The sequence below is a fragment of the Leucoraja erinacea genome, chromosome 1 (genome assembly GCF_028641065.1).
Source record: "Leucoraja erinacea ecotype New England chromosome 1, Leri_hhj_1, whole genome shotgun sequence".
Lineage (NCBI taxonomy): Eukaryota > Metazoa > Chordata > Chondrichthyes > Rajiformes > Rajidae > Leucoraja > Leucoraja erinaceus.
Window position 1 is genome coordinate 167,649,734 of NC_073377.1, and position 13,525 is coordinate 167,663,258.

At 39.1% G+C, this 13,525-nt stretch overlaps 1 protein-coding gene across 2 annotated transcripts in view; it reads left to right on the forward strand.

Annotated features, from left to right (window-relative positions):
• ints10 (integrator complex subunit 10) overlaps window positions 1–13,525 on the forward strand; it is a 39,523-nt gene that overhangs the window by 12,133 nt on the left and 13,865 nt on the right. For both annotated transcript variants that reach the window (XM_055647703.1, XM_055647712.1), the window contains exons 6-13: window positions 1,744–1,884; window positions 5,457–5,628; window positions 6,392–6,561; window positions 8,608–8,744; window positions 10,283–10,436; window positions 11,157–11,239; window positions 12,455–12,601; window positions 13,265–13,373. In XM_055647703.1, coding sequence (XP_055503678.1) covers window positions 1,744–1,884; window positions 5,457–5,628; window positions 6,392–6,561; window positions 8,608–8,744; window positions 10,283–10,436; window positions 11,157–11,239; window positions 12,455–12,601; window positions 13,265–13,373 — 1,113 coding nt within the window. The remainder of the gene's footprint in view (window positions 1–1,743; window positions 1,885–5,456; window positions 5,629–6,391; window positions 6,562–8,607; window positions 8,745–10,282; window positions 10,437–11,156; window positions 11,240–12,454; window positions 12,602–13,264; window positions 13,374–13,525) is intronic.

Genomic DNA, 13,525 nt, shown 5'->3' on the forward strand with positions numbered 1-13,525 from the left:
CTGAGTGGTGCTCTAATCAAGGTGGATATGATCATGATGGGACTAGACAAGGTGAATGCACAGTGTCTTATCCAGAGTAGAAGAATCAAGAACCATGGTTCAAAGTGAGAGGAGAAAGATTCATAGAAATTTGAGGGGCATCTTTTTCACACGCAGAATGGTAGGTGTATTGAGTGAGCTGCACAAGGAACTGATTGAGGCAGTTAATGTAACAACATTTAAAAGACATTTGGACAGGTATATGGAAAGGAAAGGTTTGATAAATATGGACCAGACGCAGGCAGGTGGGACTTGCACAGATGGGCATTTTGAACGGCATGGACAAGTTGGGCCGAAGGGTCCGTTTCCATGCAGAATTATTCGGTGCTGTCAACGGATCTAATACAATTCTTGGCATCTAAAGCTATTTATTTCCTCTCTTTCTTATGCATCGTAGACTGTTTGGAAGGTGAGATTGCATGGGACCCAGGGTGTTAGCGAACTGGATAGAAAATTGGCTTGTTGGAGTTGCCACTGGATTTTGGAATGTTCAAATGGAATGTGGAATGTCTCATCATGTCGTGCGCCCTGTCACACGCTGACGTATGCTGTCCTGTGGGTGACGCCCATTTAGGGTTAGGGACCACAGATGGGATGTAAAATATTCTTCCTTCAATTCATGGGTTTTAAACATTAGGGCTAGGATTAGGGCCAGGGCTGGGGTTAGGGTTTGGGTTTCCTCCCGCACTCCGGTGCATAGGTTTGTATAAATTGTCCCTAGCGGGTGTGGGATAGTGTGCGCGGGATTGGTGGTCGCAGGCTGGGTCCACAAATGGGGGGGGGGGGGGTGTCGGGGAAAGTGGGGGTGGGAGGATGGAGAATGGGAGAAGGGAGGGAGAGGGGGAGAAGGGGATGTGAGGGGAGGGGGGTAGTGGATAAGGGGGGAAGAGGGGGGGAAGGGGAGAGGGGAGGGGAGAAGGGGTGGGGGTAGTGGAGAAGGAGGGATGCGGGCGGGCGGGAGGAGGAAAGAGGGGAGAGGGGAGTTCAGTCTACACTCACTGAATCCATCCCTGGTGATCGGATCTGGAAGCAGCCCAATACATCTATAAATAAAACAGAACGACAGCATCTTTTCATTTGCACAATTGATTTTATTGTATTAAATTTAATATATTAATGTTTAAATCCATGCATTGAAGGAAGAATATTTTACAGCCTTAACCCTAACTGGGTGTCATCCACATGACAACATACGTCAGCGTGTATGTCGTGCAACTTGACGTTTTTACAGCCGTCAGTCACTGACGCTCCGCAGATGCCCAAATGTCACCCACGTGGGACAGGCGCTATAGTGGAGGGTTGCTTTTCAAATTTTAGGTCTGTGACCAGTGATATGCTGCAGTGATTGGTGCCGACTCCCTTGCTGTTTTTCATGTAGATTAACGATTTGGATAGGAATGTAGCCGGCATGGTTAGTAAATGTGCAGATGACACCAACATTGGTGTTGCATGGCAAGTGAAGAAGGTTGCCTATGGTTACAACAGGATTTAGATTAACTGGGAAAGTAGGCAAAATCATTCCCATTATCCAATTTTTGTGAAAAGGCATGGGAAATATTCTCCTTCTAAAACAGTTTTGTTTGAAGGCGAGACAAAATTATAAACAATTAGCTTTGTATATGCAACTAGAGTTCTATATCTATGAAAGCTTTATATTTTGCATTGGATATGTATCTGCAACCCATTGTACTTTTTTGCCTACAGTATGTGATGTCTTACCTCTAATTATTAATAACCCTGAAGTGAGATTACCTGCTAACCTGCTGTATCAGTATCTTCACAAGGCAGCTGAGTTTTATATTGGTTACTTGACTCGATCACCTTCATTGGAAAGTCAGCACCAAGGTAAGATAATGCACATCTGAGAGATGACTACTGCACATATTGTGCATGCTAGCATGAAAATCTTTTTTTCCTGAATTATATTTCATTAATCACCTGTGTAAACCTGTTAAAATAAAATTTTCTAGCATTCTCTCAGTTTTACTTTTAGTTGTTTATTTTGCTTCTCTTCTTCTCAGTCTCATTGATCTAACAATTCTCCATTTAAAAGGAAGTCTGCAGCATTTTCCCAAATAGTAATCTAAATATACTGTATATGATTGCTTGGCAATATAACCACTGTGGAGTAACCACTGGTGAGGCTTAGTAACCAACAGCCACAAAATTCCTGGAAGATTGGAAAAGTTTCACTGACCCATCAGTGGTCCCGTTGATAATTCCATGCTCAGCCTTATGATGTTTTTGGTGGGATCCGAGGGAGATCTCCATCAGTTTTAGGAGTTCAGAGATTATTTATCTAAATCCAATGTATTCATCAATTGTCTTCAGTTATTTACTAAGCTATTGATCGTGCCTTTATGGAGTTCTGGGCCTGTCCTACTAAGGCGATCTTTCAGGCGACTGCCGGCGACTCTCAAATCGTAGCAGGTTGCTGAAAAACATGAGACTGGAAAGGTGACTGGAACGGCAACAGCCAGAGTGGAACACAGACACACACATACAAACTACTACAAACCCACTGACTACCATGGCTATCTGGACTACACTTCTTCCCACCCTGTTTCCTGTAAGGACTCCATCCCCTAGTCCCAAGTCCTCCGTCTACGCCGCATCTGCACCCAGGATGAGGTGTTCCACACCAGGTCATCGGAGATGTCCTTATTCTTTAGGGAACAGGGCTTCCCCTCTTCGACTATAGATGAGGCTCTCACAAGGGTCTCCTCTATATCCCGTAGCTCCGCTCTCACTCCCCATCCCCCCACTCATAACCAGGACAGAGTCCCCCTTGTCCTCACCTTCCACCCTACCAGCCGTCACATACAACAGATAATCCGCCAACATTTTTGCCACCTCCAACGTGATCCCACCACAAGCAGTCTTTCCAGGTGAGGCAGAGGTTCACCTGCACCTCTTCCAACCTCATCGATTTTGCATCCGCTGTTCTAGGTGCCAACTGCTCTACATCGGTGAGACTAAGCACAGGCTTGGCGATTGCTTCGCCCAACACCTCCACTCAGTTTGCACTAACCTGATCTCCCAGTGGCTCAGCATTTCAACTCCCCCTCCCATTCCGAATCCGACTTTTCTGTCCTGGGCCTCCTCCATGGTCAGAGTGAGTCCCATTGCAAATTGGAGGAGCAGCACCTCATATTTTGCTTGGGTAGTTTACACCCCAGCGGTATGAACATTAACTTCTCCAATTTCAGGTAGTCCTTGCTTTCTTCCTCCTTCCCCTCCCCTTCCCAGCTCTCCCACAACCTACTGTCCCCGCCTCTTCCTTTCTTCTTCCCGCCCCCCACCAACCCCCACATCAGTCTGAAGAAGGATACTGATCCTGGTATCTCGAGTCATTCTTTGTTCCCTACTTTGGAGCTTTTAATAATGATTGTGTAATGTACGGCTGTTGTCCACACACAAACACACATCGCTTCCTATGATATAATAAATGGCAGAAACCGTGGAATCGGGGGACAGGGCAAGCGGGGGGGAGCACTGTCTGAGTGAAATTCACACAGTACAAAGCCAATGTGATACAAACACACACCGCGATGAACAGCCTGCATTAAGACGGTGAAAGCACAGTGTATGGGAAGGGTCACGCAAGTCCTTTAAAAGAGGGGGGGAGAGAGGGGAGAAGGAGTGGACACAACTTTTAAGAAGCAAGAGATACACGGCTGTGAAGCTCGGCGGACATTAACATTACTGGTCGGTTATCCTTGGTTCTGAAAACTACTGTTTACATTTTTTATTCCCAATGATAAGCCAATGAAATTCACCGGTCAGCACCGGCGGCAACCTATGGCAACCTACCACGTCCTGGCGACCCACTACCACTGCACCTACATCACGAGAATTCTCGTTTACCTCTCCACGCCATCAAAATTCTGGTCGCCCGCTAATTTTTTACAACGTTTAAAAATTAGTAGTGACTAGAATGCAGCCAAGACTAGGGGTGAGAATGCGGGGGGGTGGGGGTGCAGGCGGGAGGAGGGGGGGACACCCCGGCACCTTCGGCGAACATGTGGCCCCGACCTTGTGGCAACCTCATAGTCTTCTGTAGTCGCCTAAAAAGTCACGTAAGTGGGACATGCCCATTAGAGATGTATGTTACTGACCCTGGTATCTCGAGTCATTCTTTGTTCCCTACTTTGGAGCTTTTAATAATGATTGTGTAATGTACGGCTGTTGTCATTATCTCCTTCTATAAATATGATATAATAAATGGCAGAAACCTTGGAATCATTGTGGCGCAGAGGGATTGGGGTGCAGCTATCTAACTCCCTGAAAGTGCCAATATAGGTTGTTTGGGTGGTGTAGATGGCATTCGGCAGACTTGCCTTCACCAACTGGGGTGTTGAATGTAAAAGTCAGAAAGTCTTGTTGCAGCTGCATAAACCTTTGGTTTGGCCACATTTGGAATATTGTGTGCAGTTCTGGTGGCCACATTAAAGGAGGGATATGCAGGCATCAGAGAAGGTGCAGAAGGATTTTACCAGGATATTGCCTGAAATAGAGAGTATTAGCTATTAGAGAGGTTGGTTAAACATGGATTGTTTTCTCTGGAGTGTTGGACGCTGATAAGCAAATGGATGGAAGTATATAAAATTATGAGCGGTATAGATAGGTCTTTTTCCTAGGGTGTTAATGCCAAATACTAGAGGACATATCTTTAAGGTGAGAGAGGAAAAGTTTAAAGGAGAATTACGGGACAGATTTTGCCTCAAATTTGCTGCCTGAGGAATTGATGGAAGCTGACATGATAGCACATTTTAAGAGGCATTTAGTCAGACACACAAACTAACTAAGCATGGACATATAGACCACATGCAGGCAGATGTGCAGCTTAAATTGGCATTGTGGTTAGCATAGATGTTATGGATAAAGGGCCTGTTTCTGAGTCCCATTCCTGCCCCAATTTAAGTGAATGTCAGAGATTGTTGTTGAGAATGGGACAAAACCAGCAGCTTACCCCTGTCCAGTTTCCAGCCTCTTCATTTGAGAAAACAGGCACAATTTGTCAGAAAATGTTGGTAGCACTGTTATTTCTTGCTATTATTTTGGGAAAGCTCTTGATTTTCATGATGAAAACTGAGGGGAAATCATAGTTCAGTGATACAAATTGGCACCGATAACCTATTGTAAAGGACAAAAGCTTTAATATGAATCGCAGAATCTTGCAACAGTTCATAATGAGGAATTCAAAATGTCAATCAGTTGCATTATTTTGACGTAAATTGATGGCAGAAATATTTTGGTGCAGAAGAATTTCATTCTTGAATAATGCCTCCTTATGAATTCTGAATTTTTCAGAGTTAGGCAGTGGAAAATGAATGATGAATATGTATTTGTAGCCTTTGTATTCTGGCAGCAAATACATCCAATCAACAAAATAACCCATTGCCATCCTCTGCCAGGTTCCCAAGACTCAGCTGATTTAAAGTCACCTACCAAGCGGAGCACCCAGAAATATATTATAGAAGGCTTGACTGAAAAGTTATCCGTGATAATAGAACCCTGGGATAGATTGTTTGAAATCCTATCTATCGTGGCAATGAGGTGTGAGTGGCAGATGGACAAAGCAAACAGGTAAGAATTGTGAGCATTTTTATCATCCATTTTCTTGAATAAGAGTTACAGCAAAATTCTCTAGATCTCACTGCTGAATGCAAGTCAGATTGCCTTTTATTCCAAGAGGAAAAAGTTTGTGATAATCAGTTGTCTACTAAAGCAATCTTCTAAACATTTGTCACTGTGTGATCTCCCAACTTTTAACCTTTGCAATTTTAATTCTGATTGGTTTGGATAGGAATAGAGGGAAACAGTTCTTACTAGAAAATGGTTCGTGGACGAGGGGACATTTAAAATTCTGTTAGGAAAATACAAAGGAGGTGTACAGAAAAAAAAAATTACTTGGGATCTAGAATATATTGTAAAAATGGTTGAAATTGCATGATTCAGCATATTTTCAAAGGGTTTTAGTTAGGGACGAGGGCCCAAAGGAAAAATCTGGGCAAAGATCCTATAGCTATAGGATCTTTGGATCTGGGTATTGGAACTGACAGGAAGTGACATAAGTTTCATTGAGTGAATGACTGCCTCCAATGTTGTAATCATTCTATATCAATTTAATTTTAGTGAACTGTATCTTCAAATGTATCTTCAAGCAGCTTTGTATAAACATAAAGATTATAAATGAACTTGAGGAATGATTGATTCTTAATTCAATTATTTTTAAACTGACTATGAATGTGCAAAAACAGACGATTCTGGTATAGTGTGGTTACATTTTTTTGTACTTTTTTAATTATTGCAATCATTTAAGTTTTGGATTCTCTCGTTATTATTTCAGGAGTTGTGGTGAAATTCTGCACAGAATGAAAGATTTATGCAGATATATAAACAACTTTGATGATGAAGGCCACAGGAAATATAAGCATCAAGTTGTTTATTCCACCCTGTTGGTATTTTTCAAGAATGCATTCCAATATGTTGGTAGTATCCAGCCATCTCTATTTCAAGGTAGGAATTGCAAAGGAAATAACATTGTAGCAGACAGATCAAAATTAGTGTGCTTTTATTTACAGGAATTCCCTTATCAATTTTATTTGTATGTTGATGTTGGAAGAAAAGTATGGAATGGGACGAGAAAAGATGTGTACCGGTACTATGATTTTTTAATTTAATGAACCGAAACAGAGAAGATACATTCTTCATGAGATTTAATAAGACATCACTACATTACTTATTGCAGAAGTGCCTCTTAGGTGTTGCTGAACTTGAACCAATGTTGACACAAAATCATTTGGATACAAATATATAAAATGTAATTGTAAAAGGTTTCTTGTGTCAATCATAAATATATATATATAAATCTATAGAAAAATGGGAAGGAGAAAACATTATGCGGAAAATGTGGCCTGCAGGACCACTTCTATAATTTGCGAGTTCTGAACCTCAACAGATTGCAAATAAGCTTAGAAGTATGGTTTGCATGGTTTTAAGAAAACAAAATGTTGAGCTCTAATGCCTGGTCTTGTGTTCTACATGCATGGCAGGAGGATGGATGAGTGTTACAATTTGGATGGGATCAGAATCCTTTCTCACACGAGATATTTTTGAAGAGATAAAAGTGTTTGCTAAAACCACTTTCTTCCTCCTCTCCAATTTAATGATATTTGCTTAACCAAGCTAGAATCCAAGCTTTATTTCTGTCGGCTATTCCTAATGGTCTTGCGAGGGAGGGATGGAAGGTAGATATTTTTCAAGTATGTCTTGTTTTAAGCCTGTGAATTATTGTTTTTATATCACGATTACTGGAATAAGATTACCTAGACATCTTGTATACCCCCACGCTGCTTCCGGCTTGCGCTGCATCACCCCCATGGAGGCGACCCATGCCATCTCTGGGCTTGCGCTGCTTCCTGGTTGGATCTCCTGCCCCTAACGTTGGCCCACACAGCGGCCGCTTCCAGGCCCGTATCTGCACCCTGGCAGCCTGTGGGCTGCAACCATTGAACTCTGCCGATCCTCGACTCTCCCCCCCCCCCCCCCCCCCCCCCCCGCCGCCAGCAGGCCATGGCCGTTAACTCGCCTGGATTCCAGGCCTAGTTCCTGACTGAAATCTGAAGAAAGGTCTTGATCCAAAACACCACCTATCCGTGTTCTACAGAGACCTGCTGAGATGCTCCTGCACATGGTGTCCTTTTGAGTATTAACCAGCAACTGCAGATGTTTTTATCTACTACTACTATACAATAAACTGACACCATTCCTCCCCTCAATGGTCTGTTATAATGAGGTTACTCTAAACTGAATTCTTGAAAGAAAATTTAATTCAATCCCAGAAAATGTCCTGTTAGTGAATAGCTGTTGAAATTATCTTTAATTTCCAAGTTCACAAAACCTTTCTTTCTGGTTCCAATCTGCAGATGTTTGTGATTTAAAAAAAAATGTATAGATAAATATATAAAGTAATGTAAGTGAATGTATTTTATCAATGAACAAGAAAGTTAGCAAGAATCAACATCAAAAACAATTAGGAGGAACGGCCAGGTGTGTTTGTTGATTTGAATGGTGTCTATCATAAAATGTTTTATGTGCCATTATTAAAGGTAACATGGATTTTAATATTATATTTTAAGTTGTATATAATGCACTGTGAATCAAACAAATTTTAACAAAAATACCAGAATGATCTTGTTATTGTTTAAGAAGGAACTGCAGATGCTGGAAAATCGACAATAGAAAATAGACAAAAATGCTGGACAAACTCAGCGGGTGAGGCAGCATTTATGGAGCGAAGGAAATAGACAAAGTTTCGGATTGAGACCCTTTTTCAGACTGAAGGAAATAGGCATTGTTTCGGGTCGAGACTTTTCTTGTTAATAGATGTTAATAATATTAGCATCTGTCACAGACTGTGAAGAAGGGTCTTGACCCGAAACGTTGCCTATTTCCTTTGCTTCATAGATACTGCCTCACCCGCAGAGTTTCTCCAGAATGATCTTGTTAAGTCATTTTGGTTGATGCACATTGGTTTAACATTTAAATCAACTTTCTTACCAGTGCCAAGCCCTTCCAGCAACCAGGTTCCTCTTATTTTATTGGATGATTTGTCAAATATCTATGGTGATGTGGATATTGATCGCAGTAAACATATTCATAAAAGACGAAAACTTGGAGATGGGAGAGAAAAAACATTGGTGAGTAATCTTGCATTACTGAATATTTCATTATTTCGGGTATTTTTCTCTGTCTTTAATGGCCTGGTATCAGATGTTTTGCAGTGTTGTGATGTTATCTGCAGAAATTGGTCAGCTTCCATCAGTATACAAATGGCACCCTGCGATTCCTCTATCACTTTTCTGGATCTTGTAGCTGTCTGTAGGTGATCAGACTATCCATCTGATATCAGTCAGATTAAACTGCGATTTCAATTAAAAAAAGGAAGACTATTAGTTAATATTATTAGCATCTGTCGCAGACTGCGTCTTGTAAATAATTCCAATTCCACCCTAATAATTTTATCAATTAAGTCTGGCTTGATTGTTGCATTGAAAGATCTTCATTAAAATCAATTTCTGATCAAACCTTAAATGAACCTTTCTACTACCATTTTCATTTTTCATATGCATCCACAAACTGCATTGTGTTGTTTTTAGTCAATTAAAACTAACATGTAATTGCAAATTGTCATATTCTTTGTGAATATTTTGACAGTCACCTATTAATATATTTTCAATTTCATTTTCCCTGTCAAATTTTCCTCAAAAAAACAGTATGTGTTTTTAGTGGGAGCAGATAAAACTTTCCATTGGCAGTGATTGAATGCATTGCTATAATGACACCTGGTGTATTTTATATTAGGAGAATTTGCAACAAGTTGAGCCAATTTTGCTTCTCTTATTTGATATATCAAGAATGGTAGATTGAAGTGTCATCACATTCCTCAAACATTGATGTCAACATATTTTAATTTTTTTACTGGTTGACTTTTCCATTTGGTAAAACATAAAAATATGTTTCAGAGGAGAAATAAATTATCCCGTGTACCCTATTTTTCAGCAGACTTCCTCTGCATAGTGCAGAATACAAAGTTGCACAGGCCTAATGTAGTATACTGTTTTGTTGGTAACCTTTTCTGCTTTCACACACCATTCAATTAACCATATTACTGGATAGTGCTTGATAGATTTAAAATACTGGGACATAACTTGAAGTCATCAGGTCACGGCCCATTTTGGATCGATCACTATTCCAAATTCCAAAATCGTTCTGTGCCTCCTGTGACAATGACATTCAAAAATAATATAAATCAGTTTAGCATTACAACGATATTCAAGATAAACGAAAGGGCATAGATTTGGGGTAAGGGTTATAGACAAGAATAAGGTTAGGGTCAGTTGACGTTGAATGACCTGGAACTGTTCATTGATGAGCATGGAAAAGGACCAGTAACTGGGTAGAAGGTGTTAACCTCTTCAGTAGATGATAAACCAGAGAGAAAATTGCTAGAAACACCTGCAGTTAGTGTCATAAGTAATATTCATTACTGCACGTGCTGGAACAAAGAGAGAAAGTGCTGGACCCGAAATTTCACAACCTCCTCTCTAAATATCACCTATCCATCTTTTCTGGAGATGTTGCCTGACCCGCTGAGTTACTCCAGCATTCTGTGTCATATGTTAAATGATTTATTTGACTTTTAAATTCTGAAGAAATCAATTTGTTTTTATTTCAGAGTTCAGATGATGAAGAATGTTCCGGCAAATTGCGTAGCCGCCACATTGTTGTCAATAAGATTGAGCTGCCAAATTCAGTAGATGTGCTTGAGAGCTTTAAAGTTGCAAGAGAAAGTTGGGAGTTGCTGCATTCCCAAGAGGCTTTAGAAAAAGGTAGGACCGCTTCCATTCTGTTAAAGAAAATAACCTCTCTCGGGAGGTTAAATACCTGAAGAGAAAGGGATTGTTTTGTAAATCTGTCAAGATGAGAAATTGTGCACATTAATCCAAATGCGGCCTAACCAAAGTGCTATAAAGCCGCAACATGACTTTCTGGTCTTATATCTAGTGCCCTGACCGATGAAGGCAGGCATTCCATATACATTCTTTACCACTCTATCTACTTGTGTTGCCATATTCAGGGTTTCAGGTCCTCAGGTTTTTCTATGTTTTACTTGGGGAGTACACTGAAAGGCTAAATTAAGCATTTTTTAGGATCTCACTGTCATGTTTAATTGTTGATATTTTATTTTATCCTTTGAGGTTTGAACTCTTATTTTTGAGGAACTGGTAATGTATTTTTTAATGGTAAAGTGTTTGCAAATAAATATTTTGAGCTTTGGAATAAACCAGAGTTTTTTTCAATCATTTAGGTGGCTCCCCTAATAAAGTTGGATTTAAACAATAACCAGTTTGCTAAGTTAAAGTTAAGCTAAACTATGCAATATAGAGAGAATGCATCAATTTGCCATAATGCCCATATTTGTTGCCAATAATAACATAAGGGCTAGGGATTAATTGACCTAGAATTGTTGATTATTTCACATTAATTGCATTTGTCATTTTGTCATTCTTTTATATTCTATAATTTAATCTGAATTTTCTTCCCACTAGAATTCACACGGACATGTATATCGTGGAAGACTGAAACCTGGCTATGGCTGAGAATATTTATAACTGACATGATAATATATCAGGTATATTATTTGTCATCTTACTGTGTGTGAGATTATACATCAACATTTTTTCAGAGGCAATGAACCCCATTGGCAATTAACATTCCAAATTTATTAACGGAAGTTTGTTATCTCCTTAATAAATATTTTGTTTTAAACATTATTACTTGTGAATGTTGACATTCTTTGTATTTTCTTTCTTGATTTTTAACTGCAATGTGATCTGCATAATTTCTATTTTCCATTTGGTTAATTTGTCTTGTTCACTTCTTGCCATTTACATTCCATCAATAAATTACATATGCTCCTTCAAATTTAAATAGTCCAATGTACATCTTCATGAATGTTCCGTATTTTCCTACATTACTGCTCTTTAGAATCCAAATTCATGACCTTGCAGAAACTCAAAATAATTGCCAATGTTTTTTTTTCTCTCTCTGTAATCTCTTCTCCATAAGCATCACCCATCCTCAAAAATGTTTTTGTAACAAAACTGCTTTTGCTGCCCTGAGGATGATATAAATAATGCGAAAGGTGAATTTTGTCACTTGCAGGCCAGACTGTGGTAAAAATAACAAGTTCCTGGAGGTTTTCATGCAATTGAATTTTCCAGTGTATTTATCCTCTAGTTGTTGGTCTAGTACAGGAACTCTCAGTCACTCCTGCAGTCATTGTCTGGAATGTGTAGCACTCTAACTTAAAATGGAGTGATATTTTCTTTAATGTCCAATACTTTAACTCAGTCAAAAGATTCATAGGGAATTATGTTCAATCAGACACAATTTCTTAATTGTAGGTTTGAACTAATTCTTTAAGATGTATTGAGAAAGTTTCCAGACATATTTGAACAGATATAAATGTGAGAATAAATTGGTTTTCAAATAGTTTTTAAATTAACATTTAACTACCCTTATTTAAGTAATAAACTTCTGCATTTCAGAGGTTTGCCATATTGACACTAGCACACCATCTGTTGGTGCAGCTAGCCATAGAACCCTGTGCTCTTGCTCTTGAGGACATGTGCTCTTGAGGACAAGAAGGAATGGCAATAGATTTTAAAAAAATAGGTGTTTTTTTATATAAATGCACAGTACTTTATAGGAAAACAGCTCAGTTTTCTCTGCTCATTATAAATATTTCTGATTTCTACATTTTAATGTGTACATATTGTATTATTTACCTGATGTTCTTTACTTGGTTATATATTTGTGTAAATATTGAAACTTTTGTTTGAAGGGTCAATATAGAAAAGCGATAAACAGTCTTCACCAGTTGGGTGCTCTTCAGGGAACCCAGCAGCATGTCATAAACCGGGGCACACTCGAACAGCAGAGGGCATTAATCCAAATGGCTGCCTGTCATTTTGCATTGGGAGAATACAGAGTAAGTTCACAATGGTGTTTTTTAAAAACTTCGAGGACAGAGTTTGCCTACCTACTTAACACAATTCAGATTTCATACAACGTTATATTTCAAATCACAGCTAAATGGAAAATATAACAAAATGTTATATCTTATCAAGTCTGACCATGAAAGCTGAGATTGTTCTGTAATTCATTTTATATGAATATTTGATATTAATACTGTAAATGAAGAAATACATTATTGTTGCTCTTCCTCTTGTATGAAACTAGATTGGCTACTTGATGAGGGGTTGTAGGCAGATGTAAAAATGAAATCCAGGACATAATACATAAAGTTTATATTCGAATGAAGAATTTACTGTTTTACCCGCTTGGGGAAGAGACTACATTTTCTGGTTTGTGTTCAAAGATTTAATTGTGTTCAATGATTAGTAACATTAATAAAACACACAATTTAAATTGATTAAAAAAATAATTAGATACATCCCAAAATTATATATGATTGAAAAGAGTTGGTAGGAAGATTTGAACAGTTTCGGAAAAAAAATCATGTTCTTACTTAAACTGCCAAATTGATTTAATGGATTTAAAACATATTTTTCTCACTATTTGAAAAGTCTGCAAATCAATTGAAAATGTGGTAAAGGTTATCCTTGAATCTGAATTTTGTTCCTTTCTACAGATGACATGTGATAAGGTGTTGGATGTTATGTGTAGCATCATTCCATGTACACAGGATGTGGTGAAGGTACAGGAGGAAATTCCAAAAGTGAAACCTAGATTCAGAAAAGGTAAGGAGCACAGCTATCTAGAGTAGTACAACACAGGGACAAACCCTTTATCCCATCAAATGCACCATCTCACATTTTTTGGGATGACATTTTTTTCACCGCCAAAATAACCAACTGATCAATCTGGTTCTGTAGTTGAAGACTAGCTATGC